We start from the raw sequence: 19,136 nt of genomic DNA, 5'->3' as shown, positions 1-19,136 counted from the left end.
AGGAAGGCACTGTGCGAATAGTCACTCCTGCCTCAGTGAACTGCAGAAAAGGCTCTCGACATGAGAGCGCCTGGAGCTCGGAAACTCTTCTGGCTGAAGTGATAGCCACCAAAAAGACTGCTTTCAACGTCAGGTCTTTCAGAGATGCCCTCGACAAGGGTTCAAAAGGCGGCTTCTGCAATGCTCTTAGCACCAGGTTGAGATTCCACGCAGGCACCACTGAGTGCAGAGGAGGGCGCAGGTGATTAACTCCCTTGAGAAAGCGCACCACATCTGGCTGCGAAGCCAGGGAAGCACCCTTCAGGCGGCCCCTGAAGCAAGCCAGAGCCGCTACCTGGACTTTAAGGGAACTGAGCGACAGGCCTTTCTCCAGACCTTCTTGCAGGAACGCCAACACTGAAGAAATTGGAGCAGTGAAGGGAGAAAGTGAGCCTGCTTCACACCATGCTGCAAAGATACGCCAAACCCTGGCGTAAGCAGTAGAAGTAGAGCGCTTCCTCGCTCTCAGCATAGTGGCGATGACCTTGTCTGAGAAGCCCTTCTTCCTCAGACGCTGCCGCTCAATAGCCAGGCCGTAAGACCAAAGGGAGAGGGATCCTCCATCACCACGGGACCCTGATGTAACAGGCCCTGCTCCACTGACAGCCGCAGAGGATCGTCGACTGAGAGCCTGATCAAGTCCGCATACCAGGGACGTCTGGGCCAATCCGGACCCACCAGGATTACCCTGCCGGGATGCTTTGCCACCCGGTCTAGCACCCTGCCCAACATGGGCCAGGGCGGGAACACATAGAGGAGCTCTTGTGTCGGCCACTGTTGGAGAAGAGCATCTACTCCCAGGGATCGAGGGTCCCGTCCTCTGCTGAAAAAGCGCGGCACTTGGCAATTGGCCGATGACGCCATCAGATCTAGGCTCGGCTGGCCCCAGCGCTTCGTGATGTCCAAGAACGCCTGAGCAGATAGTTGCCACTCTCCGGACTCCAAGGTATGGCGACTGAGAAAGTCCGCCTTGACATTCATGACTCCGGCAATGTGGGCCGCTGAAAGCTGCTCCAGGTTCGCTTCCGCCCACTGGCAAAGACTCATAGCCTCCTTGGCTAGAGGGGCGCTCTTGGTACCTCCCTGGCGGTTGATATAGGCCACAGCCGTGGCATTGTCCGACAGGACCCGTACAGGCTACAACACCAGTACCGGGATGAACTCCAATAACACCAACCGAATGGCTCTGAGTTCCAGGAGGTTGATAGACCACTTGCCTCTGCAGGAGACTAGAGCCCCTGCGCTGTCCTTCCCAAGCAGAGGGCTCCCCAGCCCATCAAAGAGGCGTCTGTCGTGACGACAATCCACTCCGGGGTCACCAGAGGCAATCCTGCAGACAACTTGTCTGTCTGCGTCCACCAGCTCAGCGCCTTGCGCACTGCTGGGTCCACGGGAAGGCGCACAGCATAATCCTCCGACATCGGAGTCCAGCGCAGCAGCAGAGATAGCTGTAGTGGTCTCATATGAGCCCTGGCCCAGGGCACTACTTCCATCGTGGCCGTCATAGAGCCCAACAGCTGCACGTAGTCCCAAGCCCGAATAGGAGAGGCTACTAGGAACTAGTCCACCTGAGCCTGAAGCTTGACAATCCGATTGTCTGGCAGGAACACTCTGCCCACTTGGGTGTCGAATCGAACTCCCAGATACTCCAGGGACTGAGTCGGGCGCAGCTGGCTCTTCTTCCAGTTGATGATCCATCCCAGGGAGCTCACAAGAGCAACTACCCGGTCCATAGCTTTGCCGCACTCTGCATAAGAGGGGGCTCGGATCAACCAGTCGTCCAGATAAGGATGGACTTGTACTCCTTCCTTTAGCAGGAAGGCCGCTATGACCCCCATTACTTTGGAAAAGGTCCGCGGAGCAGTAGCCAACCCGAAAGGGAGGGCTCTGAACTGGAAGTGTCGTCTCAGGACTGTAAAACGCAGAAAGCGTTGGAGAGGAGGCCAGATGGGAATATGCAGGTACGCTTCCTTGATGTCCAAGGAAGCCAAGAACTCTCCTGCCTTCACTGCCGCTATAACAGAGCGGAGAGTCTCCATGCGAAAGTGCCTCACTTTCCAGGCCCGATTGACCCCTTTGAGGTCGAGGATAGGCCGGACAGAACCTCCTTTCTTTGGAACCACAAAGTAAATGGAGTAACGTCCCTTGCCAATCTGATTTTTTGGCACCGGAACGACCGCACCCAGGCGGATCAGGTTGTCCAAGGTCTGCTGCACTGCCACAGCTTGACCGGAGACTTGCAGGGAGAGAGTACAAACCCGTCTCTTAAGGGTTGGCAGAACTCTAGCTTGTAGCCGTCTCTGATGACTTCCAGCACCCACGCGTCTGAAGTTATAGTGGTCCACTCGCCCAGAAACGAGGACAGCCGTCCTCCAATCTGCACTGGGGCGTGGACCAAGGCCCCGTCATTGGGTACGAGACCCTGGGGGAGGACCGGAGGGAGCACCTCCGGGACGGCGGTCTCTGCGAAAGGAATGCTGCTTGGGGGAGAAATTCCTCTTGAAGGAAGAGGGGGCAGAGGAACCCGACTTGCCCGGGCGGTACCGACGGGCTTCCAGCAACCGTCCTCTGGAGGTACCGGGACGAGTACTAGCCCGAGCTCTGACCTCTGGTAATTTCTTGCCCTTAGACGTGCCGAGATCGGTCACGATTTTGTCCAGCTCGACCCCAAAGAGCAGCTTGCCTTTAAAAGGCAATCTAGCCAGGCGGGATTTAGAGGCGTGGTCAGCAGACCAATGTTTCAGCCAAAGCCACCGCCGCGCAGAGACTGTCTGAGCCATGCCTTTAGCTGAGGCTCTCAAGACATCATACAGCAAGTCTGCCAAATAGGCTAAGCCCGATTCCAGGGCCGGCCAATCAGCCCTCAAGGAAAGATCCGAGGGGGAAGCCCGCTGCACCATAGTCAGGCACGCCCTGGCCACATAGGAGCCGCAAACTGAGGCCTGCAAACTTAAAGCAGCTGCCTCAAAGGACGACCTTAAGGCCGCCTCCAATCTTCTGTCTTGGGCGTCCTTTAGGGCCGTGCCACCTTCCACCGGCAACGCCATTTTCTTAGTCACCGCAGTGATTAAAGAATCCACGGTAGGCCACAGATAGGCCTCACGTTCACTCACAGCCAAAGGATAGAGGCGGGACATAGCCCTAGCCACTTTAAGGCTCGTTTCCGGGACATCCCATTGAGCCGCATGGCTCATGCACGTGGAAGGATCTAGGCGGGCGCTTCGTCCCCAGCATAATGGCAGAGCCAACAGGGGCTGAGGGAGAGACGTCCTCCGGAGAGGAAATCTTCAAAGTGTCCATGGCCTGTAACAACAGGTTGGGCAAATCCTCTGGGCTAAAAAGCCGCGCTGCAGAGGGGTCATCCGCTCCATCCGAGCGGGGATCTATCTCCTCCAAGGAATCCGCAAAGGACCGTTGGGGGACCTCAGACACGCTGCCCTCATCTACATCGGAGGAGACAAAGTCCTCCAAGGCCTGGAAATCAACCCGAGGGCGTTTACCTCTGGGAACCTCAACCTCTTTATCAGAAGAGGGAGCAGGGGCAGCGTTTTGCATGAGGAAAGCCTGATGCAGCAGCAAAACAAACTCGGGGGAGAAACCCCCCAGACTGTGCACTTCCGCAGCCTGGGCAACAGCCCTAGACGCACTCTCAACCGGCGCTCGCAATAGCGGGGGAGAGACATGCTGCGCATCCAAAATGGCGTCCGGCGCGAAACTCCGCGAAGGAGCCGCGCGGGAAGAACGGCGCTTAACTTTAGCCGCTTTGTGCCGTCGCCCAAATTAAGGGCGTTCATGGCATTAATGTCTCCAACCTCAAGGGCGGCCCACGAAGAAGCCGTCCGAGCCGCGTGGCCGGCCAAGATGGCGGAGGCGAGGAGCGGGGGATGGGCGTTTATGGCGGGAAAAAACCGCCACGCCGGAGGAACGACCGGGACATTCATCGGTCACTAAACTGTCACCCATCAAGGGCGAATCAGGTTGTAAAACCCCCGCATCCCCTCTAGAAGCGCTCCAGCGATCCGGGGAGCGACCCTTTGCGCCCTCGCCCTCCGACGCCATATGCCACGAGGAGAAGAATCGGGGAACCCCCTGCCCGCTATAAAAAGGTAAAATTACCTGCTTGCCGCTCCGAGCTGTAACGAACTGGTGTCCCAGTGAGTAGCTGCAATGAACGTTTAAAGAAACGTCGAATTAAACGCCTTTAAAGACGTTTAAAATTTTTTTTTTTTTTTTAAACGGAGCCAGCGGGAGGGGGGAGAAAAGGAGGGACCTGGCACCACCAGGTTTGCACTTGCTCAAAAGAGCCCTCAACCCCAGGCCTCAACAAAACCTAAGGATTAGGCTTGGAGGCCTAGCCAGAGCTGCTGCTGTGTGTGACCACCACCTGCTGAGATAGAGAACATACTGGGGAGTTTCCGGCAGCACATGACCACATATAGGGAGGCAAAAGTTTGCTCTCTATCTCCACCTGCTGGTAGATGGACACAACCCACCAGTCTATGGATTGATCAGCTTGATGATATGGAAATGGCAAATATTTCATTATGTCTTTAAGAGCTGGAATGCAACTAGAGAATGACACGGGGACAAAGTTTGTCCCCGTCCCCATGGGTTCTGGCCCCGTCTCCATCCTCACAGGTTCTGTCCCCGTCCCATCCCCATGGGCTCTGTCCTTATCTGCAGAAGCCTCGAACAATTATGATTTTATATTTAAATCTTTTTATTAAAGTATAAAAAGGAACAATATGCTGTGCAACTGTTTATAAATTATAAATATAAAACAATAATAAACAGCAAGTATCTATAATAACCGTCCTCACCACCACTCTCTACCCTTCCAACCCCAACAATAACTGATTTCTACTACCTCAACGATCCTAATCCACCGTTAAAATGTCCAGGAGTACAAAATAAGGAAGATAATGTAAGATTTGATGCAGGTGAACACTTGTGTTATGACTGAATGTTTACACAGAGAGTGAATTTATTGGTTTTTGTTTGATATAATGAATCATCAATCAAAATCGTTAATAATTAAAGTATTGGGAAGGGGAAGGGGTAGGGACTGTTCATACGTATCACAAAGCTTATCAATGAGGTAAAAGTCAGCTCTTGTTTAGACTGCTTTGTTTAAGTTTTTCGATCCATTGTATACTGAGCTCGTGGGAAACATATTGTGTTACATCACCAATAACACTTGTTGAAATGTAATCAGAGGGGGGGGGGGGGGACGGGAGGAAGGGACGGGGGGATAAAATGGAAAAATTTGTATAGCGACTGGAGTTGTGGCATTGACAATTTATAATGGTCTCTTTTCAAAGCATACTCTGTATTAGCTTTGTTACAATTAATAAAAAGATTTAAACATAAAATGTCCAGGAGATCGCTGCATCCATAGGGGATATGTAACTACAGCTCAATTAGCACATATGGGAGGAAATCGAAGCCCGGACTGTCTTAAATGTGGAAGACATCCTGGCACAATGCTGCACATGTTTTGGAGCTGCCCAATTTTAAAAAGGTTCTGGGCTCGAGTTCGAGGATTTTGGGAGGAGCGGTTAGGGCAGCGGATTTTGGGGACAGTTGAGCAACTGATTTTAGACATCCCGGGGTCCTTTAGAGGGCAGAATCGTTTTGAAACATTGATGCTCCGTAAGATGAGCCTCTTGGCCAGGAAATGTATTTTACAATACTGGACGGTCAAAGATCCTCCGGCATACTGGCACTGGAGAAATCAGCTACATCAGCTGGTATCGTGGGAGGCGGGGGAATCTAGGCTCTCGCAGAAAAAGAGAGTTACATTTCTGGCTATTTGGGGCCCTTATTTGCAAAGCCTAAGCCCTAGAGGCCGTAGTTTGCTTTTAAATACAAGGTAAACTCTACGGGCTGAACTGAATGGTTACCCAGGTCTGGGGTAAAAAGGGGGGGGAAGGGAGGGAATGGGAGAGGGCGGGGGGAGGACTGGTATGATTGATGGGATAATAATGTTGGCAAAAATTTATAAATGCTGTATGCTAGTTAGCAATTGTTGTATATATAGACTGAAACAGAGTTGGCATGATAATGTTGGGGCTGATACAATGTCAATAAAAAACGCTTGAAATTTAAGCAGAGGGGAAGGAGGAAGGGTTAGGGGGGGATGGGAGAAATTGTTAAAAAGTTTTGATGATGGGCTTTATCATTGTATTTCTATTTTGAAAGTTTGACGGTGGCATTTATGTTTATGCCAGATATTGGATGTAGTTATTTTGTTTCATCAATAAAAATGTTTAAATATAAAATGTCCAGGAGTACAAAATACAACCCGTTCTATATGCCCTAGAGGGGAGAAATATGCCCTATGAAGCACTGTTATGATTTTTTAAATCTGTGATTAAGTCATCAACAGTCTCAGGATTCAGTCTAGCTCTCCTGTCTTCCACAGTCTCTCCTGCAATACAAGATGTCTTCTTAGAAGATGTGCTGGTAGCAGGATGTACAGGATCCGCCCATGCAAATTTTGCTAGTTGTGGCCAGCATGTTTGCTTGTTTTTCCAAAAAAATCTAAATATCATTGTCTGCATCGCTCAAACATAAATAACAGTCCAGTTCATTAACAGGCTTCAAAGTAGAAAATGACAGGGGGACAAAGTTTGTCCCTGTGGGCTCTGTCCCCATCCCCGTCAGACCTGTCCCTGTCCTGTCCCCATGGGATCTGTCCCCGCCCCGTCCCCACGGTTACTGCGGGTCCCCGTCCCATTCTCTAAATGCAACCCTCCTGCACACTAGTGGTGATAATATTTCTATAGCCGTACTGGGCACATACAATGCTGTACAGTGAAACGTACTCTTGTACAATACGTCAAATCTGTGGGTACCCGTCACAGAACGACATTGGCTGCCCTGCTTCTCAGCCCACTGCTCTAGCCACTAGGCCACTTCCTCTCTGACACCTACAAATGTCCCCATTTACTTTCTGCCCTTTCTAGCTCTGAAAGTTATCAATAGAAATCAAACAAAATAAAACATGGAAAAGAAAATAAGATGATACCTTTTTTATTGGACATTTCTTGATTAGCTTTCGAAGGTTGCCCTTCTTCGTCAGATCGGAAATAAGCAAATGTGCTAGCTGACAGTGTATATAAGTGAAAACATTCAAGCATTACTATGACAGTCTGACAGGGTGGGAGGATGGGGGTGGGTCGGAGGTATGCATGGGGACATCAAAGCATATCATTGATATTCTAACAGGGTGGGTGTGGATAGGTGAGGGGTGGGGTGATCAACAGAGACATACAGCTTTATGGTTTATAATGGGCTAGGAACCCCAGGTCCTTGTTAAGTCCTTTCTGTTGGGTGTTAAAATATTCAATCATTCTGACTTCAAAGGTCTTACGTTCTTGTATGGTTTTAAAGTTACCTTTCAGGATTCTCACTGTGAAGTCACTGGTACAGTGTCCTGGTCCTGTAAAATGCTGACCAACAGGTTCCTAGCCCATTATAAACCATAAAGCTGTATTTCTCTGTTGATCACCCTCCCCTCACCTATCCACACCCATCCTGTTAGAATATCAATGATATGCTTTGATGTTCCCATGCATACCTCCGACCCACCCCCATCCTCCCACCCTGTCAGACTGTCATAGTAATGCTTGAATGTTTTCACTTATATACAGTGTCAGCTAGCACATTTGCTTATTTCCGATCTGACGAAGAAGGGCAACCTTCGAAAGCTAATCAAGAAATGTATTAAGTTATGTCCAATAAAAAAGGTATCATCTTATTTACTTTTCCATGTTTTATTTTGTTTGATTTCTATTGATAACCTTAAGAGTGGACTAACACGGCTATCACACTCCTTTAGCTCTGAAAGGAATTCCCTGCACGACCTAAGTCGGCCATCGAGGACTTACCAGTCTCATGTCTGGCAGCAGGTCAATCTTTGGTCTCTTCTTGTGCTCCACAGAGAGTTTATAGTTAATCTGAGGGAGCTCCAGGTATCCCAGTCCCAGGCCAACCTGAAGAAGCGGGAAGAGATGGAAGAATAAGAGAGAATAAACACGTTGGACAAATATTACAGATCCAAGATGTGATCCTAAGGAAATTCTCTCATCGGGAATATTGATACTTTTTGAGATTCTGCCTGGTACTGTGACTTGGAAACAGGACATTCGGCTAGATGGACCCTTGGTCTGATCCAGCAGGACAACTCCTATGTTTTACATAATATTCTGATGCACCAGCTGTCCATCAAACATATAAATGGCAAGAGGCGTACTCACTCGCAAATGCGCAGTAGAGACTATCTCTTGCCGTCGCCACCGCTCCCCCCCAGGGTTGCCGCTACCGCTCACCCCACCCACCCGGAGTCGCCGCCGCCACCCACCCTCCACCCGGCCCGGGTACCTGGCTTCACTATTCAAACCGCCGGAACGCAGCACACAGCTCATCTGAGCTGCCGTTGGCCTTCCTTACCTGCCTGTGTCCCGCCCTCGCCGACGTTACGTCACACGAGGGCGGAACACACGCAGAGAAGAAGGAAGGCAGACGGTAGCTCAGATGAGCTGTGTGCTGCGTTCCGGCGGTTTCAATAGTGGCCAGGTACCCGGGCTGGGTGGAGGGGTGGCGGAGGGGACTCCGGGGGGGGGGGGGGGGGGGCGGCGACTCTGGTGGGGAGGGGCGGCGACCCCGGGGGGGGGGGAGGCCTTTCAAACCCCCCCCTTCCTTTACTAGCCCGTTTTTACGGGCTCAACGGCTAGTCTTATTAAGAAACAAAGCTAATAAGCTCCTGATAGGACTGGATGGACTGTTCAGGTCTTTATCTGCCGTCATGTACGTTATTATGATATGAAGTAATACTCTGTTTTTGGTGCAGTATGATACTCCAGAAATACCATATAACTCATTTTTCTGTGCTCTACCTACAAATTTGTGAGGTGCCAGATACAGATGGGAAACGGCTTGGTCCATAACGTCTGCAGCTCAGGCATAATTACAAACAGGTCCATACCTTATACAACTTAGGTCTGACTGGCTTGAAGTCGTCAGGGACATTTACTTTGATCTCGTCTGGCTGCCCTCCCAAAATTTCCCAGAACTCGGGAGTCTCTTGGTTCTGTACCAGCAACGTGATCTCTGCCTTCCCTTTTCTTTCGTTCTTGTTGATCTTCTCTGCAAACAGCCTACGAGGAGCAAGAATCATTTCCAAAAGAAAAGGCAGAAGCATTTTACAGAGGGAAGGAAGTCTGGAGCCCTGTCCTGTGCCGACATCATGCTGTACAAAACATAAGGCTTAAAATTAAGTCTTCTCTCCTGACATGCCTGTGGATTTCCCAGCAGTGCAAAGCAGGGGCGTAGCCAGACTTCGGCGAGAGGGGGGGTCCAGAGCCCGAGGTGAGGGGGCACATTTTAGCCGCCCCCCCCCCCGCCGCCACCAACAACTATGACCCCCCCCCGCCGCTGACCCTCTCGATCCCCCCCCCCCCCCCCGCCGCCAACTCTCCCCCGTCATCGCCTACCTTTGCAGGCGGGGCACCTCAACCCCCGCCAGCCGAGGTCCGCTTCTTCCTTCGTTCTGTTTCTGAGTGTCAGAAACAGAACGAAGGAAGAAGAGGACCTCGGCTGGCGGGGGTTGGGGTCCCCCGCCACCAAAGGTAGGCGATGGCAGGTTGACGGCGGGAGGGGGGGGGGGTCGAAAGGGTCATCGGCAGAGGGGTCCAGGGCCAAATCTACGCTACGCCCCTGGTGCAAAGTCATCTTGATAATTAAGGCACATGTGAAGCACATGGCATCTGATCCACAGCTGAAACATTCAAGAATCCGTGGGCTGGATTTGCCTATGAGGACCAATAGCACTGCTCCCCCTTGAATGGCACATTTTAGCCGCCCCCCCCCCCCGCCGCCGACCCTCTCGACCCCCCCCCGCCGCCAACTCTCCCCCGTCATCGCCTACCTTTGCAGGCGGGGCACCTCAACCCCCGCCAGCCGAGGTCCGCTTCTTCCTTCGTTCTGTTTCTGAGTGTCAGAAACAGAACGAAGGAAGAAGAGGACCTCGGCTGGCGGGGGTTGGGGTCCCCCGCCACCAAAGGTAGGCGATGGCAGGTTGACGGCGGGGGGGGGGGGGGGTCGAAAGGGTCATCGGCAGAGGGGTCCAGGGCCAAATCTACGCTACGCCCCTGGTGCAAAGTCATCTTGATAATTAAGGCACATGTGAAGCACATGGCATCTGATCCACAGCTGAAACATTCAAGAATCCGTGGGCTGGATTTGCCTATGAGGACCAATAGCACTGCCCCCCCTTGAATGGCACATTTTAGCCGCCCCCCCCCCCGCCGCCGACCCTCTCGACCCCCCCCCGCCGCCAACTCTCCCCCGTCATCGCCTACCTTTGCAGGCGGGGCACCTCAACCCCCGCCAGCCGAGGTCCGCTTCTTCCTTCGTTCTGTTTCTGAGTGTCAGAAACAGAACGAAGGAAGAAGAGGACCTCGGCTGGCGGGGGTTGGGGTCCCCCGCCACCAAAGGTAGGCGATGGCAGGTTGACGGCGGGAGGGGGGGGGGGTCGAAAGGGTCATCGGCAGAGGGGTCCAGGGCCAAATCTACGCTACGCCCCTGGTGCAAAGTCATCTTGATAATTAAGGCACATGTGAAGCACATGGCATCTGATCCACAGCTGAAACATTCAAGAATCCGTGGGCTGGATTTGCCTATGAGGACCAATAGCACTGCTCCCCCTTGAATGGCACATTTTAGCCGCCCCCCCCCCGCCGCCGACCCTCTCGACCCCCCCCCCCGCCGCCAACTCTCCCCCGTCATCGCCTACCTTTGCAGGCGGGGCACCTCAACCCCCGCCAGCCGAGGTCCGCTTCTTCCTTCGTTCTGTTTCTGAGTGTCAGAAACAGAACGAAGGAAGAAGAGGACCTCGGCTGGCGGGGGTTGGGGTCCCCCGCCACCAAAGGTAGGCGATGGCAGGTTGACGGCGGGAGGGGGGGGGGTCGAAAGGGTCATCGGCAGAGGGGTCCAGGGCCAAATCTACGCTACGCCCCTGGTGCAAAGTCATCTTGATAATTAAGGCACATGTGAAGCACACGGCATCTGATCCACAGCTGAAACATTCAAGAATCCGTGGGCTGGATTTGCCTACGAGGACCAATAGCACTGCTCCCCCTTGAATGGCACAACTCCTCTTGCAAGCATAGAAAACTCCTGGATTTTGCCTAAGAAAAAAGCACCACCATCCAGTAATAATCAGTTTCAAGTGAAAGCTGGTACCTCCAGGAAAGATCCAGTCCCTGTGGTGCAGGGGTCTGTGGATCAGACATTACTTCTGAACTTACGTAGTGCAGCATTTCTGTCAAAAATGTGGGGACTAGGGGAAAAAAAAATGATTTCCTGCATGACAAACTCCAGATTGCTTTGGGAAGGGAGGTGTTTGTACTGGACAACCATGGGACCAGCGTAAATCTCCATCAGTTCTCCAGTGATTGGGCTTCACCTCCCTGTCTCACCTGGCTTTGGTGGTACCACTCAGAGTGGCTTGACTTCCTCTCCAAATGAAGATTTCCAGGCCATGGTCCAGAAGGAAAACACATCTGAAAGGTGGCAAGAAAAAGCAGTGCTTAGAAAGCCCACAGCAAAGCAGTAATAGTTGGAGGGAAACGGGATGTGCGAGAAAGGTCTATGGAGCAAACCTGGGGGACCCTTCAGACAACCAGACACTGCACCAGCTGGAACAACCCATTCCCTAAGTGTTCGTTTCCAGTGACCCGCTACGGACAAGCTTACCACGAAAGGTCTTTTTCAAGACCACTTTTGTAATATAGCCAATCACTTTACGTTTGGATTCGTCACACGGAACAAATTGTGTTTCAGGCATTTCAGATTCATATACGCTACGTCATAGCGGTAGACTCCTGATGCAGGCCTGTAGGCCGAAACACAACAGTTGTGTCGAGTCTTTTCTTCAATAAAGAAGCTTTTATGATATTGTCTCCAGGATTTGTATTTCCGTGGTCAAACATCCCACTTTTTACCTATTTCTTAAAAAAAAAAAAAAAAACTAAATAAAAGGAAAAAATATTTTCATTTCCAGCGGATTTTACAGAAAGGAAAAATTTGTGCACTTCAAAAAAAATCTAAATAAAAAGAAAAAATATTTTCAAATGGTTACAATCCATTAATAAATAGGAAAAGGAAAGGATTACAGCGTCCATGGAATGAGAGCTTGGAAGCGCACGCATTCACTTCAGGGTCTCACTCAGAGTCCTCACATGGCATGGCATCTCTTAGGCCTTAAGGGGGCCAAGATTTGGCTGCTAAAATGCAAGGTGCCAAGTGTGGAAACCCAGATTCCATTACAGAATACAGCACAAGTCGGCATTTGCGCATCAACATTTAGGCGCCATCTCTTCTGCCGTGTAAAAGGGCAGGCGTAAAGGTCGCACTTTAGCACATCACTTATATTTTATTTTTTTTTTATTTTTGTTACATTTGTACCCCGCGCTTTCCCACTCATGGCAGGCTCAATGCGGCTTACATATTATATACAGGTACTTGTTTGTACCAGGGGCAATGGAGCGTTAAGTGACTTGCCCAGAGTCAGAAGGAGCTGCAGTGGGAATTGAACCCAGTTCCCTAGAATCAGAGTCCACTGCACTAACCACTAGGCTACTCCTCCACTCATTCTACCAGTAAGAGCCAACCTCATCAGTGATGTCACAATGGCTTGATTGCCCGATACTTGGCTCACTGATTTTGTGATGTCATAAGGGAAAGGGAAATGGGACTTGATATACCACCTTTCTGTGGTTTTTGCAGCTACATTCCAAGCGGTTTACATAGTATATTCAGGTACTTATTTGTACCAGGGGCAATGGAGGGTTAAGTGACTTGCCCAGAGTCACAAGGAGCTGCAGTGGGAATTGAACCCAGTTCCCCAGGACCAAAGTCCACTGCACTAACCACTAGGCCACTCCTCCACATAAGTTATGCAACTAAGAGTGGAACCCGCCAGGGCCGCCGAGAGACTAGGCTGAGCCTGGGGCCATGGCTGCAATGATGGCAGCAGGCACGGTGACCCAGTCGCCCACCTCTTCCAAAAGCCTTGTCTTTACCCTTCTGTAATCCTCAAATCAAAAAAAAAAAAAACTCTACCGCTATTTTCAGCCAGGAACGGTCTGGGGATTGGAACTCACCGAGGGTCCAGGGAAGCAGCTTTCAGAGGCACAGATTCCAGTTTTATGTTCTTCTTTCCAAAGACGTAATACAATCTGCGACCAACAGACAAGACCCTCAGTGAGGGGACAACATCCAGAAGTATCAGCAGGTCACATTCACAACCTCAACTAGCCATCTGTGCAGCAAGGCCAAGACCAGAATGCTCTGTCTGGGCCAGTGTGCGTTTGAGGTAAAATAAACACCTTGAAATGAATCGGTCAAATTTCCTGTACAATGAAAACTGCTGGGTGAATCAAAAGTGATAAAGAGAGTAAATAATTCTGATCAGTGCTTATTCGATGCATCCCACTACTAAATTGTTAATCTGCAGATACTGTAACATTTCTTGGGCAGTAAAGCCAGGCCTTGACAAATATTCACTGAATTTAGGAGTCAGCCCCCCAAAAACACTTAGGAGCTGGCGGCTAAAAACTCTTTCGCTTCCCCTCCACCCCACACCCAAAGTTGTTCACAGTGAAACTGAAGTGTGTATATTGGGAGGAGGGGGGGGGGGGGGGAGGAGGGTCCTTTAGAAATCGATTTTCTAAGGCTCTTTTCCCAATCTGTGACTGAAAGTTTAGTAAATTAGTTCCAAAATTAAAGGACCCAAATCTCAGAAGAGCCATGCCCAGGGCTCTCAAACCAGAGGGTTCCAGACCCAGGACCCCCCCCAGAGGGCACCTCGTCCCTGGTGGCCCAATGGCCCTGACATCTTTCCCACAAAGTCCCTGATGGATCCCCAAGAACTGCAGCCCCAAATCACCTACAAGTTGGAAGCACAAGTAATCCCCAATTGCTCCTACCCTGGCACCTCCATGTTTGAAAATGGTTCTAGTACATACCACTAGGGGTGAACCTGTTGAACAACGTTCCCTTATGTAGCAGGCTGACTCCTTTTAGTTATACTCTGACTTACCACTAGGGGTCAGGCACTGCCATTTTCTAACACAATGGTGCTGGGGCAGGAGTGAATGGGGTTTCTGCCAGGTACTTATGACCTGGATTGGCACATTGTTGGAAGATGGACCACTGGTCTGACACAGTATGGCTATTCTCATGCGAATTGCTCCTGTCCCTGATTTGGAAGTTAAGTCTGGGCAGGGAAGGGGAATGTTTCCGGGATTACCAGGGCCTTTGTTTCAAAGGGGACAGGACAGGACATGTTGGGCTTTAGGGCCTGTGACCCATCAGCACTTTTCAAAGGCATCCACTAGTTCACTCTTTTTTCTGTTTGTTTTAGTGGTAGTAAATGTCTTTCATTTCTACTGTACAGCCCGATGTAAAAAATGTGCACCACATCCAGCATACATTTAACTCAGGATTTAAAGCTTTTTGTTATAACAGATTTAAATACCTGGTGAATTAGTGTACCATTAGCTTACCACATCCAGGCCCGCCGAGAGACTGGGCTGGGCCCGGGGCAAGGCCGCCCCCAGGACCCCGCCCCTGCCGCCCTTGAGGTCGCTGCCGCCACTCCCCCTCCACCCCCCCAAGGTCGCCGCCGCCGCCACTCCCCCCTCCACCCCCGTCCGCCACCGGGCCGGGCCCCTGCATTGAAACCGCAGTCTCACCTCTGTAAAAGCAGCGCTGCAGGCAGCAGAACGCCTCCCTTCGGCCCTCCTTGTGTCCCACCCTCGTGGAAGTTACGTCAGACGAGGGTGGGACACAGGGAGGGAAGGAGGGCCGAAGGGAGGTGTTCTGCTGCCTGCAGCGCTGCTTTTACGGAGGTGAGACTGCAATTTCAATGCAAGGGGCAGACAGCCAACGACGGACGTCGGGTGGGACTGCGGCGCCGGGCCCCCCTTGGAGGTCCGGGAAATTTTGTCCCCCCTGCCCCCCCCCCCCTCCCTCTCGGTGGCTATGACCACATCTGCCATTTTAAAGCATGAGTAAATGAAAATCTCCACATTTTGCTACAACGGGGACCAACAGAAGGCAACAAAAGATTTCAAGTGATTCCTGAACACTGCCGACTCGTGCTGACGTACTACGAAGCCTTTACCTGGTGGTATATTGTGAATCCTCCACGGTGTAAAAGCCACTAGCCGTGCCTCCTTCAATATAAGAAATGGAACCGTCAAACACCTAGAAGCAGGAAACATTTTCATAATGGGCATTAATCTCAGCAGCCAGATAACAACAGACCCTGATCAGAAGACACACAGCCAACAGCAGCTGTCAGGAGTGGGGCCCATTCATACACCTCCTGATCAGGACCAAGCTTCAAATTCACTAAACATCCAGCACTGCACCCCAAATAAATGTCAAACTCCTCTTTGATCGCCTGAAAATTTGGGGTGCACTGGATGCAACCCCAAAATGTTAAATGACAGAAGTGAATGCAAGTATTCAGAAGCAGTGGAGGAGTGGCCTAGTGGTTAGGGTGGTGGACTTTGGTCCTGGGGAACTGAGTTTGATTCCCACTTCAGGCACAGGCAGCTCCTTGTGACTCTGGGCAAGTCACTTAACCCTCCATTGCCCCATGTAAGCCCCATTGAGACTGCCATGAGTGGGAAAGGCAGGGTACAAATGTAACAAAAATAAAATAGATACTATTGGAGATTCTACATGGAATGTTGCTACTATTGGAGATTCTACATGGAATGTTGCTATTCCACTAGCAACATTCCATGTAGAAGGCTGCGCAGGCTTCTGTTTCTGTACGTGCAGGACGTCAGACTCACAGAAGCAGATGCCTGCGTGGCCACATTGGTGATCTGCAAGGGCCGACTTCTACATGGAATATTGCTAGTGGAATAGCAACATTCCATGTAGAATCTCAAATAGTAGCAACAGTGGAGGAGTGGCCTAGTGGTTAGGGTGGTGGACTTTGGTCCTGGGGAACTGAGTTTGATTCCCACTTTAGGCACAGGCAGCTCCTTGTGACTCTGGGCAAGTCACTTAACCCTCCATTGCCCCATGTAAGCCACATTGAGCCTGCCATGAGTGGGAAAAGCGCGGGGGTACAAATGTAAAAAAAAAAAAAAAAAGTATTCTTGGAATGCGTGGATGCCCCCAAAACACTCATCTCATGATCCTCACAGAGCACCTGGCATTGTCCAGAAAGCTTGGCTCAGATGCCACACCAGAATGCGAAATAAGGGACAATGGTGTGTCCAGAACACGTGAACCTGGAAACAGTAAGTGTTCGACTCCTCTTAGTCCCTGTCAACAGCACAGCAAAGTTATTAGTGGGAGACAGACAGGGAGATTGTGTGAGTTCTCTCCCTTTGGCATGCAAGGGAAAAACGTATGGGCTTTGGACCAGATAGTTCCACACCGTTTTAGAAGGATTTTCTACGTAACTCTCACTTTTTTTTTTTTTTTTTAACGCTGCCGGCTCTCCCTTCTCTCTCGTTATACACAAACTCATCTCTCTCCCATTATCAGAGAGCATTACCAGGTTAAATTCGTCACTCTCATCTCCCATTTCTTCCCGGATAGTCCGGCACTCGGCTCCCAGATAGTTGCGCAGATTCACCGCATGAATAGCGGCACAAGCCTTCTTGTCCAGTGAGGTCTCCTGCCCAATCCAGTAGTAGATCTCCCAATGCAATGCGCCATTGTCATCCAAGAACGTCTGATGGGGAAATAAAATATGTTATTACGCACTCGAGCAATCAGATATCCCGGAAGACAGAAAGCCTGAATGCCCAGACAACGTTAATACTAAAACACTTTTGGGCTCATTTTCAAAACAGAAAAAGTGGCACAAAGCAGCATTTGGCCGTTTTTCTTAGAAAAACATCCAAATCGGTATTTTTGAAACCTATTTTTAGACGTTTTTCTTTGAAGTCCATCAGAAGTGCGTCCAAATCTCAAGGGGGCGTGTCAGGGCGGGACTTGGGCGTTTTTCTGTCACATTGGAAGAAAACAAAAACGTCCAGGACTAAAACTAAGACATTTTGAGCCAGACCTGTTTTTATAATGAATAAGGCACAAAAAGGTGCCCTAAATGCCACTGGAGGGAATCAGGGATGACCTCCCCTTATTCCCCCAGTGGTCACTAACCTCCTCCCACCCCCCCAAAAATGTGATGAAAAAATGACTTGCCAGCCTCTATGCCAGCATCAGATGTCATAGCCAGGTCCATTACAGCAGCATGCAGGTCCCTGGAGTAGTCTAGTGGTGGGTGCAATGCACGGCAGACAGATGAACCCAGGCTCTTACCCTCCCCCTACCTTGTGGAGGAAACTGTGAGCGCTCCAAAACTCACCAGAAACCCACTGTACCCACATATAGGTGCCCCCTTCACCTGTAAGGGCTATGGTAGTGGTGTACAGTTGGGGGTAGTGTACCTGGGAGCATTTTAAGAAGTCTACTGCAGCGCCCCCTAGTGTGCCCTATTGTTTTCCTGGGATGTCATGGGGACCAGGCCTACTAAAAATGCTGGCTCCTCCTACATCCCAACAGCTTGATTTTATGCGTTTTGCACTTGGACGTTTTTTGTTTTCGAAAATGGACCAAAAAAAAAAAAAAACGTTCAAATCACAAAACCTTCTATTTTCGAAAACAAAAGATAAAGTCGGACTTAGACGTCGTATCGAAAACGCCCCTCTTTTATCAGACAAGATTATACCAGACTGAAATGACTGCCGTCCAGAGCAGGGTGGAACACGCTCCCTTCTCTTCACCCTTTCCCTCCCCTCTCCCCACTGTCCGTTCACCTTCAGTACAATGTAGCAGTCTCCCTCATAAAACTTCCCATGGAAGGCTTCATCCACCAGGACGGGGACAAAGTTTTCAATCTGCCAGACAGATACACCCGGCAGCTGCCCCACATCCTCCGTGAAAAACTCCGAGTAGTCCAGGTGAGGCTTCTCCAGGCTTTTGTCCCAGCGCCGGCCCTTCAGGTCTGTGTATTTAGGATCACTATTCTCCTGCCAGGTGGGAGAGAGAAACGGTAAGATGTTAAGTTTCCTGTGAGAGGAAAATAGAAAAGGGATTATATCCATAAAACAGGAAGGGAAAGCACAGCCAAGAATACGCCCAGCCATCTCCAATGAAATGCCAAAGATGAACGGTGATTTAACAGCTCTCCTTCCCCAACTTTTACCTCCATCTTTTTATTCTTCTCTTGCGCGACATCCGACATTCCCTTTAGCACTTGTTTCGCCTGGTCGTCCTGAGTCGAATCTTTTCGCCGCCGCAGCCGCATCTTCCTGGCAGACGGGTCCTTTGCCCCGCTCCCTGGGTCAGAGCAGAAAGTTGCAGTGAGAGGAGAAACCGGATCTGATGGTGACGTCAGGCTGCCGTTATCTCTGGTGTTGCAGCTGAATATGAGAACATGGGTTTCCCTGTTTTGCATACATCACATTCTCCAAGCTGGAAAAAAATGTTTATCCGGGGCTTCTCTGAACGTCACATGCCAGAACACAGGACAAGGATAAGCTTTGTGATGTCATGTGGTGCCAGTCAGACAGCATGTGCAGCCCGGGCAACTGACACTAAACAAAACCTTGTCACTGCCGTCCTGCTCCAGTCCTCATGACACTGTGCTTCCTACTGAACATTATGGGCCTGATTTTATAACAGAACATTTTATTTATTTGTTTGTAGCATTTGTATCCCACATTTTCCCACCTATTTGCAGGCTCAAAGTGGCTTACATTTGCCGTAATGGCAGTTGCCATTTCCGGGTAATGGAATTACAAGTGGTATTGCATTGAGGTGCATACATATATGGTAACATACATGGAATCATAACATACATGGAACAGATCATGGTATAAATATGTATCATGTGCGTATATACATGATAAGGAAGAATACATTATGGTAATGCACTAAGGTTCCTGAGTAGTAAGTTGGATTGTAACATACATTAGGTCGTCAAATATGGAAAGATCGTATTCGACGTAAGGATTAGACAGGTAGTGTTTGATTCATTAGTAACAGAGAAGTTA

General features: G+C 50.3%; 1 protein-coding gene across 1 annotated transcript in view; it reads right to left on the bottom strand.

The window, feature by feature from the left end:
• FLII (FLII actin remodeling protein) overlaps positions 1-19,136 on the bottom strand; it is a 96,872-nt gene that overhangs the window by 35,873 nt on the left and 41,863 nt on the right. The window contains exons 12-19 of the mRNA XM_030211466.1: positions 18,287-18,420; positions 17,898-18,110; positions 16,631-16,810; positions 15,233-15,315; positions 13,209-13,283; positions 11,523-11,606; positions 9,029-9,200; positions 7,932-8,036 (exon numbers count right to left, since the gene is read on the bottom strand). Coding sequence (XP_030067326.1) covers positions 7,932-8,036; positions 9,029-9,200; positions 11,523-11,606; positions 13,209-13,283; positions 15,233-15,315; positions 16,631-16,810; positions 17,898-18,110; positions 18,287-18,420 — 1,046 coding nt within the window. The remainder of the gene's footprint in view (positions 1-7,931; positions 8,037-9,028; positions 9,201-11,522; positions 11,607-13,208; positions 13,284-15,232; positions 15,316-16,630; positions 16,811-17,897; positions 18,111-18,286; positions 18,421-19,136) is intronic.

This window comes from Microcaecilia unicolor, chromosome 8 (genome assembly GCF_901765095.1).
Source record: "Microcaecilia unicolor chromosome 8, aMicUni1.1, whole genome shotgun sequence".
Taxonomy (NCBI): domain Eukaryota; kingdom Metazoa; phylum Chordata; class Amphibia; order Gymnophiona; family Siphonopidae; genus Microcaecilia; species Microcaecilia unicolor.
The sequence above is the reverse complement of the archived record's forward strand: the minus strand, read 5'-3'. Positions and strand labels throughout refer to the sequence as shown.